This window comes from Seriola dumerili, unplaced genomic scaffold (assembly GCF_002260705.1).
Source record: "Seriola dumerili isolate Sdu_G_001 unplaced genomic scaffold, Sdu_1.0 BDQW01000050.1, whole genome shotgun sequence".
Classification (NCBI taxonomy): Eukaryota; Metazoa; Chordata; class Actinopteri; order Carangiformes; family Carangidae; genus Seriola; species Seriola dumerili.
Window position 1 is genome coordinate 3,532,661 of NW_019174305.1, and position 16,144 is coordinate 3,548,804.

A 16,144-nucleotide genomic window follows, 5' to 3' on the forward strand; every position below is an offset into this window, starting at 1 on the left:
TTAATTTTCATTTGAACCATTTGATAAGAATCACAGTATTTTCATACAGGCTGATCACATGTCGTTGCACGAGTCACTCTTTGTTTTAAGTATGATTGACACATCTGAGATAAAGATGGGGCCTTGTAAAAGAACACAGAGAGAACACAGACCCTAAAAGCCTGTGAAACCAACTAAACTTGGCCCCGTTAAGACAGTTGGTTGATATATGACCTTGAGACACCGCATGAACACTGCATGTTTTCAGTCCTAGGTACTCAGAGTAGCAAGATACAGTTTACACAGAAGACATGAACACCTAACATCTAATATCGTTGTTTATTTACCTTTTTAGTGGCCTTTAATGAACACCATTTCCCATAAACTCTAAACATTCGCAGGCAAAATCTCACAGCTTAAAAGAAGAGGCAGGTCCAATGAGTGAGTTGAAGGGTCGCAGCAAGTTCAAACCATGGATGTAGTAACAGCAGGAGAGAGAGAGGAGTGGAAGCTGTAGAGGTTTTACACAGTAGAGAACTACAACATTGAAAGAATGAATTTAGAAGATAGCATTGGTGAGTTTTATGGATGGACAAAACCATCATCACAATGATGATGAAGTCCCTGTTTTAGCTTTTCATTTCAGGAGAGCTGTAGTCTTTTAACGTGACGTGCCAGATGGTTTGTCACACAGAACCGTCTGGGAAGACTTGTTTGGAAACTGTTTCAGGGCAGGAGCTTTCAAGAAATACTTTGTAGGTGATTAGATGAACTGTCTATCAGAAGCTAAACTCCAACCAGTCAGATTCTACACCGTTCCCATTTTTTTCTCTGCCACCAGAGCCAGTTGGTAAATCAAGCTCAACAATCAAGCAAGAAACATCTTCTCCATCGAGAGACTTCAATGGCGTTCTTTGGTCTTCTTTCAGTTCTTGGGATCGGGTTGGGTCAGTGAGGGCTAATTGCATATTGTGATTGGCCAGTGAGCCTAGTCCCAGCACACGCTCTCATACGCACCTCAAATGAAAGGCATACAGAGAGGACCAGCAAAGAGACGAACTATGGATTTTTTGATGGTCCACTGAGCCACCAATGCGGTGCGATGGCCAGTCCGACGGTGACAGGTCTGTTGTCAATGTGTTTGTGAGACAGAGAGAGCAGGGCAAGGAGTGCCTGAACGAATCAATGGGCTGCGCACAGCTCTGCTCTAATGAAATAAGATTTTAGCCATTTGGAATAGTTTTTTTTTTTTTTTTTTAAAAGAAAATCAATATGTGATGGTCTATGTTGATATTGTGGCAGGCAACCACAAATAAATCAATGTATGGGAAACTCTGCTCACTATTGCCAAATGTTTCATTCTCTGTTCTTGCCACTATACCTATTTTATTTCCAAAACATTTCAGAAAACCAAATTAACTCCTTATGTTTATATCCTAAAATAATACATCTCATTACTGTCCTCAACCGCTGACTTTGGTTGCCCCGAGTCTTTAAAAGGTACCACATCACAAAACAGTGAACATGCAAGTTTTAGCTCCTAAACTACAGTTCATTTATACTTTTGTTGACCATTCTTGAATGAGGGCAATATGTTTTCTGCTGTCTCCGGCATCCACTGGTTTTCATTCATTTCCATACAGTAAATCAATTAGCAGAGTAATTAGTAATAGTGAACGTCAGATCATTTTTGTCAGTTTTGCATTTCGGAGTATCGGAGTTTTGCAGTTTAAGCACAGATAGTTTTGTCAAGTGTCCTTCGCATTATGCCATAACAATCAAGTCATTAACAGAAATTAATTGAAACAAGTTTCTGCCAACAGATGTTTATATTACACTGCCAACAATGTCGGACAAATTTATGAAACGGCATGTGATTTGTAGTAAATACGCTAAAACATTTGGTCCTTTTTAGTTAAACTTTCAATTGGCGTATCTTATTTTGCTAAACATAATAACCTGTAACTACGGAGAACAGCAGGAAAGCCCAGACAGTCAGTGCTGCTGTAGCTGCCAAATATCTGGATGCTTACCGAAGCCACTTGTGCCAAGTCAGCTCCAGTATGAGGTGCATTATGTTGAAAGCACATGCACACATGTATACACCTGTATATGCACATGTAGAGATAAGAATGCCCATTACACGCACAGCTGTGCAGCTGTTACATTACATGTCCATTATGCTGTGGAGAATTTTAGGCACAGTCCAGAGGAGAGAACAGGAAGCAGCTGTTGCTTACTTCACACACCGATCGGTGTCCAGCTGACAACAGCCGAGGATTGAAACACATCTTGAATGTCATTTCTTGGTTTAAAGGACAGTTTATGTTAATTTGTCAGAATAGGAGTGTCTTATCAAAGCACTTCATATTGGTTCAGAATCAGACTCAATGAAAGAAACATTCAGAAATCTAACTTTGTATTACATTTAGCTTTTCACCACCGTTTCTACCTAAAAAGAAGGTATGTTATTTAAATTACAATCAATGTTTGCTTTTTTTGCTTTTTTTTTTTTACCTGTAATGTTGGATTATTTTTGCTTGCTGCAATGGAATGAAATGGACTCACTGCAGAATGTATTGCTTACTTCATTATTAATATGAGCAGAACATCTATTTCTCGAACTGCCGAGCAGTGACATCGAATAGACTAATGACCAACTTCCTCTCCCTGTTGCATGGTGAAGAATCAAGTGCATCAGGTAAGGTTAAGTGGTTTTCTCAAGTTGTAGGAAAATAATGACAGCACCACAAATGCAGGTAGATACTACTCATAAAGCATTCAAAGCCTCGCTGGTGAATTATCACCTGTAGCTAGCAGTAGATCAGTAAATTCTTAAGACTCTTAAAACCAGATTATATGAAGGAGGCCTGGGTCAGTTTGTTTTAAAGAAGTGGATTTTACTTTCCTTAAGATATTTAAATATACTTTGCATGAAGGGGTTGTCATATCCAAACCTATTTATACCTGAGAGTTAATGCCACATCATCAAGACAAATCACTATTTATGGTTCAAATTGACTGCAGTGAAAGTAAAACAGATCCCAGCTCTGCGGTCTAGTAAAAATCTGCAGTACATCAAGTATATTGGTGCCTTGCTTTTGTGGTACGTATTCATCTCCATATCTACAATTTCCTGAGAAGTACATTGGGTTCCTCTGAACAGAAATGGTTGCACTGTCTCCATTTTCTCTCCCTGTAAATGTTCCAACTTGAGGCATTATACAGTTTTCTTATTCAGCGAGCGTTTTGCTACAGGGCGTAAAACAGGCATTTGACATGTTACCATTCTCTCATTTCTTTTAATTTATTTAAATATGTGCACATATTTACACACCAGTAATAATCTGAGATTTATGAAGCCTGTAATGTAATGAAATGCAAGTGGACTTTTATTCTCATTCATCAATAAAGGAAATTCTACGAAGACTTTTTTCGCTTTCCTATTTTCTTTCACTGAAACTGATGCTTCCATTGTCTGGGACTCCGCAATGATAACAGGAACAAAGACATACTGTTTAAACATTACTTTATTACATTACTTTTATGAACATATGGTCACAAACAACAGTGATTAAGGTTAATGAACTTAACTGTAACATTCAACAGAGCTACTGCGAGGGAGCTTAAGTCAAGCAAAGTGCTAGGCATGAAGATTTCAGGTATCAGACAAAGAGTTTCTGAAGCTTGTTTCTCTAAGGTGCAAACAGGAACATGCAGCCAATCTACATCTGGCTAGTAAGTATATCTCTTAACGCTAGAACACAGAGCATTACTTCAACAAGGACCTGGCAAAAGACCGTCTCTGCCTTGTTACTGGTGCTAAGCCGTCAAGTTTGTTGGCCAGATCAATGAGCGGCTTGATTTTAACTACAACAGCACACAACCGGAGAGCTGTAACACGAATTTGTTGTTCTGCCACAAACTGCATGACAATAAGACCTACATATAACAGTGTTTCAACATGTTATTCACTAACTGTGTGGCAGTTATTTTTTTCCTTCGTCTGCTTTTGCGATGCATTGTGATAATAGCCCAGACACTGACTATGGTGTGCAGAAGGGGCGGGTTGCTAGTGTGTCTTCGGCCAAGGTGAGCGTTTGGGGCAGCAGCCCAGCACAACGTTCATTTGGCCTTCTGTGCCTTCTGTGCTGACTTGGTGATCTTACCGCTGGTGGGGGCTTTCTTTTCCACTCCCTTAATCACTCCCACTGCCACCGTCTGACGCATGTCACGGACTGCAAACCTCCCTGAGGAACCATCATGGAGAAAATATTTGTTATTCCTGATTATAATTTAAGTTCACAGCAAGATAGAGGTTAATGTTTGATTTTAATTCACACAATAAATAATACAGTAGTGTCACAGTTTGACCCACAAACAGAAATTCTGTAAACTCACCCAGGGGAGGGTACTCAGAGAAGCTCTCCACACACATGGGCTTGCCGGGGATCATGTCCACAATGGCAGCATCTCCAGACTTCAAGGACTTAGGGTTGTCCTCCAGCTTCTTACCAGAGCGACGGTCGATCTTTTCTTTCAGTTCAGCGAACTTGCATGCTATGTGTGCAGTGTGGCAGTCCAGCACGGGGGCATAGCCAGCACTGATCTGACCAGGATGGTTCAGGATAATCACCTGGAGGACACCAGAGACAGGTAGGGGCACATGCAGAACCACAGACTCATGAACATGCATATTTTATGCAGCAGTGATGTGAACATTTAGAATCCCTTTCAAAACTAAGTCCTGTTTGTAAACCTGAGAGGTGAAGCTGGCTGCCTCCTGTGGTGGGTCAGTCCTGCTGTCCCCAGCCACGTTGCCACGGCGAATATCCTTGACAGACACGTTCTTGACATTGAAGCCTACATTGTCACCAGGTAGCGCCTCAGTCAGGGCCTCGTGGTGCATCTCCACAGACTTAACCTCGGTGGTCACGTTGACAGGAGCAAAGGTCACCACCATGCCCGGTTTTAAGATTCCAGTCTCTACTCGGCCCACAGGTACAGTACCAATACCTGGCACAGAGGAATTATTAACTTTACTGTCTGTACTGACAACTCTCTGTAAAACAACTGCATGAATAGACTGATTCTTTCAGGTTCAGATACATGAGTACAAAACGGGACAGACGCTCATTATAGGACATAATAACCCAGTGGGAATTATTTCAAGACCTCATTCAGCTCTGCTCTTTTTGTCACAATGTGCTCTCATTCGCTAAAAACTCTCACCACTGGTGCCACTGACACTTTAAAAGGACTTGATAATTGGAGCACTTATAACTTTTGTTTGTCCTCCCAACCACAAATCAAACAGCCATCACATTTACAGGCACCCACACCAACGCTGTCCTCACCTCCAATCTTGTAGACGTCCTGCAGAGGCAGGCGGAGGGGCTTGTCGGTGGGGCGGGTCGGAGGCTGGATGGCATCCAGTGCCTCCAGCAGTGTAGTGCCTGAGGCATTACCGTCTTTACGGTTGATCTTCCAGCCCTTGAACCAGCTCATCTGTGGAAGGAGAGATGCTCAGTTTTACCTCAGCAGCTGCTACTTAGGATGCAAAAGTGATGTGTGTATTTGAGGTTATGCATATGCAAAAACTTACTTTTATTAATTAGATTTAGAAATGGAATCATAATGAAGATGTACCCTAATATAAAAACTGAGGTCGGTGTATACAGTACTGTCTGGGAATACCATGCGTATTTGTTATGATACAAATATACAATATCATACCCAGAGAATAATACATGTTAAGGCTCTCACAGCAGACTCACATTGGGGCTGGGTTCCAACATGTTGTCTCCATTCCAACCAGAGATGGGCACAAAGGCCACAGTGTCAGGGTTGTAGCCAATCTTCTTGATGTAAGTGCTGACTTCCTTCACAATCTCCTCGTACCGCTTCTGGCTGTAGTTGGGCTCAGTGGAATCCATTTTGTTGATGCCCACAATGAGCTGCTTCACTCCCAGGGTGTAGGCAAGGAGGGCGTGCTCACGAGTCTGCCCGTTTTTAGAGATGCCAGCTTCAAACTCGCCCACGCCTGCAGCCACGATCAGCACAGCACAGTCAGCCTGAAAAGGGCGAGGAGAAGGAGATGTGAAAAAGTCCTTCAACCAATCTGAGTTTTCCTCCTCCAGTACCTTTGTCTCTCCGTCAAGCATTTCATCGTTTACTATGGTTCTCCCTACTCTCCCTCTACCTGAGAAGTCCCAGTGATCATGTTCTTGATGAAGTCCCTGTGTCCTGGAGCATCAATGATGGTGACGTAGTACTTGCTGGTCTCAAACTTCCAAAGAGAGATATCGATGGTGATGCCACGCTCACGCTCTGCCTTCAGCTTGTCCAGAACCCAGGCATATTTGAAGGAACCTTTTCCCATCTAGGGGATGTGGAGAGGAAAGTAAGAAAAGGACGTGTAACTTTTACTTTATATGATTTTTTTCAAAGCTATATAATACCATTGCTGATTTTTCATGCAACACAATCAAACTCTAAATAAACTTGTATGTACATAAAGGACAACTCTATAATACTTCCTTGTATGACTACTGGAGAAAGGACGTTAATGGAGACTAAGATAATGAAAACATGTAAGTCATATATCTCAGAACTTGCATTACATTTACCTCATAGCAACCATAAGAGGAACCTAAAAGCTTTGACATTCAGTATCAGAACTGTACAGTCATAATATTTGTTAAGTAATACATGACCTACACATAAATATTTATGATTACTTGTTGTATTGTCTACTCCAAATTCTACTACATACACCCAAACTTTCCATGTTGTATTTTCAACTTTTGTGTGCTGTAGGTCTGCTAGCAATGAATAATGCAAACTATGACCCAAAATATAGGATTGCTTGTAATTTAGAGAAAGTAGCCGCAGGCTATCTAGTCCACATATTAAGCTAAATTTATTAATGTTAATATTAATGAGTCATACCTCAGCAGCTTCCTTCTCAAACTTCTCAATTGTTCTCTTGTCAATGCCTCCACACTTGTAGATGAGGTGGCCGGTGGTGGTGGACTTGCCTGAGTCGACATGTCCTATCACCACAATGTTTATGTGGAGCTTCTCCTTCCCCATAGCAGCTCACCCTGAAAGATACTGAGAAAATCCAGCAAGCAAGAATCAACAACATCCAGTAAATGAGACAAGGTTAATGAAAAAATGTAATAAATAGTAGCCCTCTGCTCAGATCAAAGCGACACCACTGTCTTCATATTGAGATTGTGACCATCCAAACCTAGTACAGAGAAAGCACAAATGTTGGTGAGTATCACGCTACAAACCAATATAATTACACAAGGGAGACCTTATGGCACTGGTTCATACTAAACAATTTTTCACTGCTTTATTGGATGAGCATCTTTTAGTTTCTATGTATTTATTTTAGTCTCTATCCTAATCTTGCACTATTTTATTTAATAGATAAATGTAGTGTGTGTTTTCAAGTATTCCTTCTACATTTGCACCGTAATCGTGTGCAATAAAGTGAAAAAATTCAAATGAAGTTAACAGATTAGCCTAATACTCGAATAGTTCCCCAACTAACCCGCTAGCTTTGGTTATGTTTATATTTCCTTTAAAATTTAATTTAATAAGTATGTAAACGCTATAGCTACATAACGTTAGCTAATTTTGAATAATTTTAACATGAGTAATGCTAATGTTAAGCAAAATTGGCAAATTGAAAAATTTGGATTCCGTTCTCATGATTTTTATTATGTATTTTATTTTCAAAAAATGTGATTTTTTTTCTACGTTGTAATATTTTATACAGAGGCATGTCATCAAATGATATAGTGCTAAAGGGCCTGTCCAGCTCCTTACCGTCTACCTCCTGTAGATAGTTCAGTTAGTGACTTAGCTAATCGATAAAGCTCGCGACTCTGGTTGAGTGTTGCGTCACTCTCCGACAGTGGCACGCGCCCACGTGCCTGCGCACAGCTCAGTCAGCACGATTATAACCTGCAGCTGACCGAACTTTTTTCACAGGGCTCTGTTTCTGTTGACTGTATCATGAACATCACACTGCTTGTCCTTGGAGCAAATTTAGGTCTGGCGAGTGGGGAGGGGAAATGAGAAAAAAAAAACAACTGTTATCTCAGCCTGTTTAGGGGCTGTGTTCACTTCACCAGAAACTAAACGAAATGTTTTTGTTTGTTCGCATTTTCAAAGGCAACCCCATACTACACAGTAACATCACAGGATGGCAGCCCATTGCACCTGCTAATTTTATGACTATTTGATTGATATGTGACTTTGACATGAATGATCACGTAAAAAAACAATTTCAGTTTAGCTGCATCTCCAAACAAACAGCGTATAATATAAATGTCAGTAAAGGACATCTATGTGAGACAATGCCGCAATTAATAAACATGCAAAGACGATTACTCTGCAGAGTTGAGGGCGTTTTAGAAATGTCTGCATGTCTCAGCATCCCTCTTTACAGACGGATACACAGCAGTTTTGATTTTACTGTGGCAGCAGGATTATGATGGATACAGAAGATTCCTGCATGACCGTCAAGTGGAATATTTCTCCGCTGAAACTGCGCCATACAGGCCTAGTCTGCAAAAGCAGCCGGCTATGGTACCAATCCACACCCCTCTGTACTTTTTGGCACAGCTCGGCTTACTCAAATTACCATGACATCAAAGCCACGCAGCATGCAACTATCAGTTTCGACTCTTAGTATAATTGGACTAACATAACAGCTTTTACAAACGTCCCCTGAAATCATCAGCTCTCTGCAACACGTCTAACAAAGCATTGATGAATCCTATGTTATTGTGTCACACTGGAAAACAACCCATCGCCTACCTTTCCTTCAGATGTGGGTTCACTGGTTCACTGCGATGGCACAGGAGATGCTGCCTGATGCGCTGCACTGACACAGACGCAGCCAAGGTATGGCTATGTCAAGTGGCGTCAAACGCGTCATTTGCTGAAATGCCGAGGGTTGGCCACTAGATGGAGTGCTGATATAACGAAGAGAAGAACCAGCGCCTCACAGCATGGACGAGAAGGAAACTAGTTTATTTGGTTGTCACTGATAAGACATATTATTTCAAGTTCTGCATTACATCCACAAATAGGCTATGGCATATACAAGAATACTGTAGGTGTAGGCACATATTTTAATATGAGTAGATAAATCACAACATCAACTATTCATACAATCATTTGTCTTTCACTTTGTGCACTTTATATTGTTGCTACAATAAGCACTGAAATCCAAGGACCTTCCCACCATCAATGTGGTCTAAAACATGTGAGCCAATTTTTGTCCTTATGTCTGCTTTCTGTCTGTCTCCTCAGTCGGCTGAGACACTGGAAAATAAGAAAAAGATTGAAAAATTAAAAACACTTTTCAGAACTGGCAGTCACTTTAGACTGGAGAGAAACAAATACAGATATATTAACCTATTTTACTATAATAACTAAGGTCCGGGACAAAAGGAACAGAATTGAGACAGGAACATGCAAGCAGTTAAGCAGTTTTTAAACCGATGTCCATCAATATCTGTACTCACTCTATTGTATGTAATGAGTATTTCTGGTTCTTTGTTAGTTTCATAAGCTGTCCGACGTCTGAGTCCTCCAGGCTGTTGCCCATCACATGCAGCTCTGCCAGATGTCGGGGATTTGACTTCAGGGCAGTGGTCAGGAACTGAATGCTCCACGGGCTCAGGCCACAGGTCCGCAGTCTGGAGGGAAAGTGTTTGAGATGTTCCTGAACACCAGCTCATTTTAGCTCTATAATATGTCCACAACTGGGGTTGCATTTGGAGATATCCTAACTGAGTTGCAGTCAATGTAACATTTGGTTTGTATAATTAACTAGTGTTAAATTAGTGAGACACTTAAGATAAGAAAATCGATCATAATTGGCGTCTGTCATATAGAGGCTGTTCTATGGGACCATATTGAACCTCAACACATTTTTGGTAACAGCCAGAATGTCTCTGTGGCTCTGTAGTATTATCAGCTGTGAAGCATCAAATCTCTGTTCAGTTGTGAATCAGTGTCAACATATTCGCTGAGCAGATACATCCTGATTTTAATCACATCTTTGCCAATTTAAGACAGTATTATATATACCACATTCTTGTACAGCTACTGTTGTTTACAGTGTGTAACAATGAGAGCTTCAGCTTTCGCTAAATGTAAAAAAAAGCATTTTGTAGAAAAGACATGTTTAAAAGTAAGGTGTCAAAAAATAGATTATTCTGGAATCTGTATTACAGCTCTGGCATCCAACCAGCACAAGTATGAAAATATTTCAAATTATACCCACTCTACTTTTCAGATGTGTTGATTTTGTCATTGTCACGTGTGGTGGGATGGAGGTTTATTCACGCAAATATGAGACAACGACAAACGTGAATGCACGAGTAAATAGAACTGACCATTACATTAGGCTCAGTGTGTTTTAACACATTTGTATTTCGAATTTTCCATAGAGAAGCATAGAACTACTGTTTATGTTGTGTATGTTCAGTAGCCCTGTCCCAGCTGATCCTGGCACTTGATCAGGGTGGTTAACTCTGACTCTTTGCTACATACAGTTGATACACAGTTGACACTAGGGATGAGCATTTTCAGTAATTTCAATATTCATGTATTACCGAGTACTCGATTACTCGCAAATTTTATATAGTATATATACATATATATATATTTTATTTTTATTTTATTTATTTATTTATTTATTCATTCATTCATTTTTTTCAACCATAAAAAAAAGAAATACGGGAGGTCCGTGTTCAACTGGAAACACAAGTGGAATGTTAAGCTTGTGTTTCCAGTCGGACACGGACCTCCCCGTCCAAGCCTACTGTTTGGCTGTCAGAGAACATGATATGCAAGTTTAACACCACATATCTTGAACTGCAAGTTATTGTCGTCTTTCTTATCTAAGCAGACATCACTTTTCCTGGTCACGGCTGCCATGGTGCACTTAACACCAACTGAGATGAACAGATCCAGCGCCACATGATCATTCATCTGAAATGTTTCTGACCACACTTACACTTGACTCTGGTTTAGGTCTCAACCAACTCCTGAGAAAAATTTCTGTGTTTTCAGCAGCTAAATGTTCAAGTTTGCTCACCAGCTAGTTGCTAACTTTGCCATTTGGTGCTGATCAGGTACAGAACAGTAGGTAATGAGAGTGAACCAGAACAGTAGAGTTGCAGGGTGGATAGATAAACAATGAGCTGAATCCTCACTGTGGGACTAATAAAGGAATATCTTATCTAAATATTTGGACACACTATTGGGTCCAATGTAGATGATGCTGCACAAGCTGTCAGGAGTCATGTTATGGTAAATACTAATAAAGTAACTTAATAAGTTACTTTTAGTAAGAACACTCACTATATGGCTTTTAGTTATCTGGACCCATGTTTTGACTGAAAATAAACTTTTATGTGGAGGAGTTATTTCTTTGAGAATCAACATAAATAAATGCATGAATAACTTACGATAGCTTCTGGAGTTTGCAATGAGGGCTTCTGAGTCCCATGCAGAGTTTCCTTACTCCCTTGTCTTGAAGGTCATTGCCAGACAGGTCCAGCTCATTGATGATGCTCTCCTTGGACCCAAATCCCAATGCAAGCTCTGCACAGCAGTCATCAGTCAGGCTGCAGTGGCTCAGACTGAATGAATGAAACAAAGACTGTATTATAGCATACTGTTCTTCCAACAAAACTACAAAGATACTGTAATGAAGAATTCTGTTTGGAAAATTATTCACTTGAGACTTTTCAGGTGGCTGTAGGGATTCTTCAGTCCGGCTGAAATTTCCCTGACTCCCTTGTCTCCAAGGCAGTTCATGCTGAGGTCAAGCTCTCTCAGCTCCACTGCCTGCAAGTCTGTGTTTGGCATCCTCCCACTGCAGCGCTGCGAGACTGAACACAGGACCTTTGCCAAACAAATGCATCCAAAGCCAGTGATTCCACATCTTGCAACACTAAGGGGAAATAAGACAAAATGTCATTAAGCAAGTGGTTTAGGCCTATTAAGTGCATGTTACACAAGCAGTTATAGCAGAGTGCTGCAGGAAAAAATAACTGAGGTTGGCAGTGAAAAATGAAATTCTCCTTCCATAGTATCTTTATTTCAGTCATCAAACGGTATTATGGCATCCTTACTTGAGTTTTTCCAGACTGCACCATGCGTACATGCCTTCGCACATGAGCGCAAACCCTGCATCTTTCAAGTTGTTGCTGCTCAAGTTGAGTTCCACCAGAGTGCTGGCTTCAGACTTCAGAGCTTCACCGATACTTGCACAGCTTAACTCGGTGAGGCTGCAGTGGTACATCCTGCCAAAAAAGAGGTGAACAAATACAAAATGTCACTACATAGCTGATTTCTATTCACATATGCTGACAAGCAGAGCTGAACGTATTTACATCAAGTCATACTCACTCCAGCTTTCTCAGCTGTGATATATCGAACTTTCTAAAGAGCTTGTTGGCACCCTTGTCGCCGACCAAATTGATGCTCAGATCCAACACTGTCAGGTGGTCGGGGTTCCTCTGCAGAGCTGACGCTAGATAGTAGCAGCCCTTCTGCTGAATGTTGCACTGTGATAGTCTGCGATGACAAAAATGACATAGCAATAGAAATGCCAAATATGTAGAACAAAGATTTTTAAAAAGCCAACTGTCTGTAATCAACACATTTAGTTTGCATTGCGGTTTTTGATTCCTTTGCTTTGTACACAATTCTTAAACTTTAGTATCCTGTCCTTATGTGAAAATAAACATAGTCAACCACTAAAATGTGGATTCATTATCATTTTTTTTTTTTTTTTTTCATTTAGTATGAAGAAAAAGGGAGTGAATATCTAAGTTTATTTCGCAACACTTACTTGAGTGTTTCTATCAGGCAGTCATGAGATCTCAGACCATTGCAAAGACATCCTAGTCCTAAATCTCCTATCTCATTCCTGCTGAGATCCAGCTCCTGCAGTCTCCGGGATTGGGTCAGGAATGTGGCCAAGTATTCACAGGCTTTTGCAGTCACTCCACAGCCTTGCAACCGGAGAACTTTCAGTCTGCAGTATTGATCATTCAGCCCCTCCACAAGCATCCCGACTCCATGTTCACTGATGCTGTTGTATCCCAGGTCCAGCTCCCTCAGGTATGACTCTCTTGTGCTCAGGACTGCTGCCAAGGCTCGACAACACTTGTCTGTCAGGTTAGAGAATCGCAGCCTGCAAGGGAGGGGAGTTAATGATACAGGACAAATTACGCACAAATTAAAGGATAGGGCCGCCAATACTTTCATTGGTCAACAAATCACATGGAAAGAATTGATCCTGTATGTGTATATTTAATCCTCTGTGCCATAGACCAATGTTATTATCCAAAAACTATTAAAACACATCAATTAGCCACACTGTTACACCGGCTGACCTTCCTTACTTTGAACATGGGCACTGTAATTTATTTTGAGTCAATCCCACATAAACTGTCCTCCTGATGCTGTAAATGCTCACTAGAGCACCAAGCTACTACTATGCAGCTGAAAATAGTCCACAACAAATGCAGTATTTACTCATTAAAAACAAGAGAGTCCAGCTGTTTTAGGAAATTACTGAGCCTTTAAAAAAAAAAAAAAAAAAAAACTATATATTCATGACCCATTTTTAAAAAATGTACATCTTCAGGAGAGACTAATATATTTGAGTCTTAGTGCCATAGACAGGAGAGGGAAGTCTGAAACTACTGAGATGGGCTAATATATTGTTGGTTTTGGTCTATGTGTTGATATTAAGAAAAATAAAGAATACCAAGATTAAACAATACAGAGTACAGTGGCCCGTGTTCTTTTATTTTGGCGCTGTCTTCCAGCACATGTAAAACAATGACTGAGAAGTAGTAGAAGTGTTAACTTTCAGTTTAAGCAGTGTCTAAAAATGTTATATCAATATTCAATAATAAGTCTGGGAATCATAGCACTTTTTATACCTGGTCCCCTGCATCATAGACTGCTGACCCAATATGAATGTAAATACAGTCCAAGTAATTGGTCAGTACACACAAATCCCAAGGAAAACATATTTTCTCAGTTACTAGTATTGGTACCTAGCCATACAAATACTGATGGTTTTATTTTCCGTAGGTTTTGAGGTGGCCATCTCCCAAATATGACAGAGGCAAATGGAATTTTGTTTGTAGTGTAGAGCATTGAAAAATTGCATTAGACCTTGAACAATTTCCCAGTTACCAGCGATAATCCACAGACCAAAAATCAGTTGAATTGTACTGGAGTTTCAGAAGCAGATGTAACAGAATTCTGGCTGCATATATCTGAAAAGAGAGAAGATCTTTCCAGGAACCTCTGCCCTTGTGATGGATCTCCAAACCGTTCTCAAAACACGGCTGAAGAACAAATATCAGAAAACCGAATGAAGTGTCTTCTAAAACTCATTACTCCCTTCAAGACTTTTGCTATTGGAAGCCCAGGCATGACGATGCATTATTGTTGATTTTGCACGAGCATGAGTTTAGAGTTGACACAAGTCTAGCTTTCATACGTGGGTTGTTTTACAACCGTCCCGCTCACAGATATTTATCATCATGTGACTGCAAACATAACAGCAGCAAAAGAACAGTCATCACTTTAGGAGTGAGTGGAGTTGGAAAAACCACAACCGTGCAGAGCTGTGCTCTTGAATGGGCCGCAGGGAAGGGATACCATGATATCCACCTTCTGTTTCCTCTCACATTTCTGGGAGCTAAATTTGCTATAAATGCAAATTGAGCATAATTGAACTACTCCAGACATTTACCCAGAACTGGAGGAGCTTGATGGTTCCAGTCTAAATAAAAACAATGTGTGGTTTGTCCTTGATGGACTGGATGAGTATAATCTCCCGCTAAAATTCAACGGTCCAGCAGTGGTGATGTTTCTGAGGTACCAGTGGATGTTCTTCTGACTGCATAATCAGGGGACTTTATTCCCAATGCTCATGTCTGGTAACAACCCGGTATGCAGCGGCAACACAAAATCCCTGATGGCTATTTGCTCAAAGAGACTGAGCTACAAGGTCTCAGCAATGAACAGAAGGAGCAGCACTTCCGAACAGTTATCGGGTAATGATGATCTGGCCAACAAAAGCCATCGACCATATAGAATATCAGAGGAGTCTTGACTTCTTTGTCAGATACCTTCAATCTGCACCATCCTGGCAACTATTTTGAAGAGTCAACTAAAAGCAGACCAGGGGTTTAAAATCAATCCTTTGAGTCTTACCCAGATTTACACTAATCTGGTCAAAGCATCGAACTCGGCTTTTATTGCCAAACTGAAAAACCTGGCACTGCTCCGGATGGCAGAGGTAATGTAATGTGACGAGGATGACCTCTCAGAGAGTGACATAAGTGCTGAAGATGCATCAACTTTCTCCAGAGAATGTCCACTTGTGTTGAGAGAAGAGAAGGGGCTGCATAACACCACAGTGTTTCGCTTTGGTCACTCAAGCATTCAGGAGTTCTTGGCTGCGTCTGCCAGACTTGACGACATTGAAGCGAGTCCTTTACGGTCTGACTGTTGTCAGCATCTGGTGGAAGAGGCGTTGCAGAGTGCTGATGGAAATATGATGTCTTCCTACGCTTCATCTTTGGCCTTATTAAGGAGCGTCATATGCTTGGGCCCACTGATCAGCTGTTTGACTACACCAAGAGGAAAGTCCTGGAGAACATTATGTCTTACAGTGCTGTGAGTCTCTTCCACTGTCTGAGGGAGTATGACAGCCAGGCTTTACTGAATGAGGTGAAGTTCTTTCTGAAGTTTGGCTCCTCTCCTATTGATGGGTTCACACCAATGCATTGGGAGTTTATGATCAAAGGACCAGGACTTTTGAAGGGATGAGTGAGACTTTTGAGATGGAGGTGTCCATGAGATGTGATGAAAGACTCCTCAGGCAGCTACCAGCTATTTTGAAATCAAGGAAAGCCATGTAAGTACGATTCAGCCTCTATTATATGACATACCCTCCATAAATAGTTACACATTTTCTTGTGTTGTGTTGGCTTTCTGTTCCAGCAGAATGAATTTGAAAAAAAATATTATTTAGAGTCACCTCACCCAGATCACAAAAAATACATTTTTTTGATTGTGGTATTCAGATAGT

General features: G+C 40.8%; 2 protein-coding genes across 2 annotated transcripts in view; both read right to left on the bottom strand.

Moving 5' to 3' along the window:
• Window positions 1-3,532: 3,532 nt before the first annotated feature.
• Window positions 3,533-8,896, bottom strand: LOC111217983 (elongation factor 1-alpha 1). The gene is made up of 8 exons (XM_022740058.1): window positions 8,818-8,896; window positions 6,931-7,095; window positions 6,182-6,361; window positions 5,757-6,053; window positions 5,337-5,487; window positions 4,739-4,995; window positions 4,381-4,615; window positions 3,533-4,229 (listed from the first exon to the last, which is right to left on the bottom strand). The coding sequence occupies exons 2-8, from the start codon at window positions 7,072-7,074 to the stop codon at window positions 4,105-4,107; spliced, it is 1,389 nt and encodes a 462-aa protein (XP_022595779.1). The 5' UTR covers window positions 7,075-7,095; window positions 8,818-8,896; the 3' UTR covers window positions 3,533-4,104.
• A 140-nt stretch (window positions 8,897-9,036) lies between these two features.
• LOC111217937 (NACHT, LRR and PYD domains-containing protein 12-like) overlaps window positions 9,037-16,144 on the bottom strand; it is a 10,838-nt gene continuing 3,730 nt past the window's right edge. The window contains exons 3-9 of the mRNA XM_022739985.1: window positions 12,875-13,219; window positions 12,430-12,597; window positions 12,153-12,323; window positions 11,756-11,971; window positions 11,484-11,657; window positions 9,531-9,704; window positions 9,037-9,327 (exon numbers count right to left, since the gene is read on the bottom strand). Coding sequence (XP_022595706.1) covers window positions 9,312-9,327; window positions 9,531-9,704; window positions 11,484-11,657; window positions 11,756-11,971; window positions 12,153-12,323; window positions 12,430-12,597; window positions 12,875-13,219 — 1,264 coding nt within the window. The 3' untranslated portion in view covers window positions 9,037-9,311. The remainder of the gene's footprint in view (window positions 9,328-9,530; window positions 9,705-11,483; window positions 11,658-11,755; window positions 11,972-12,152; window positions 12,324-12,429; window positions 12,598-12,874; window positions 13,220-16,144) is intronic.

Excerpts from the sequence above, each read along its gene's own strand:
- LOC111217983 (XM_022740058.1), bottom strand. The coding sequence starts at position 7,074 with ATGGGGAAGGAGAAGCTCCACATAAACATTGTGGTGATAGGACATGTC. Across the intron at positions 5,488-5,756 it reads TGTTGGAACCCAGCCCCAAT|ATGAGCTGGTTCAAGGGCTG; the intron begins GTGAGTCTGCTG and ends CTCCTTCCACAG. Across the intron at positions 4,996-5,336 it reads GGACGTCTACAAGATTGGAG|GTATTGGTACTGTACCTGTG; the intron begins GTGAGGACAGCG and ends CCTCTGTGCCAG.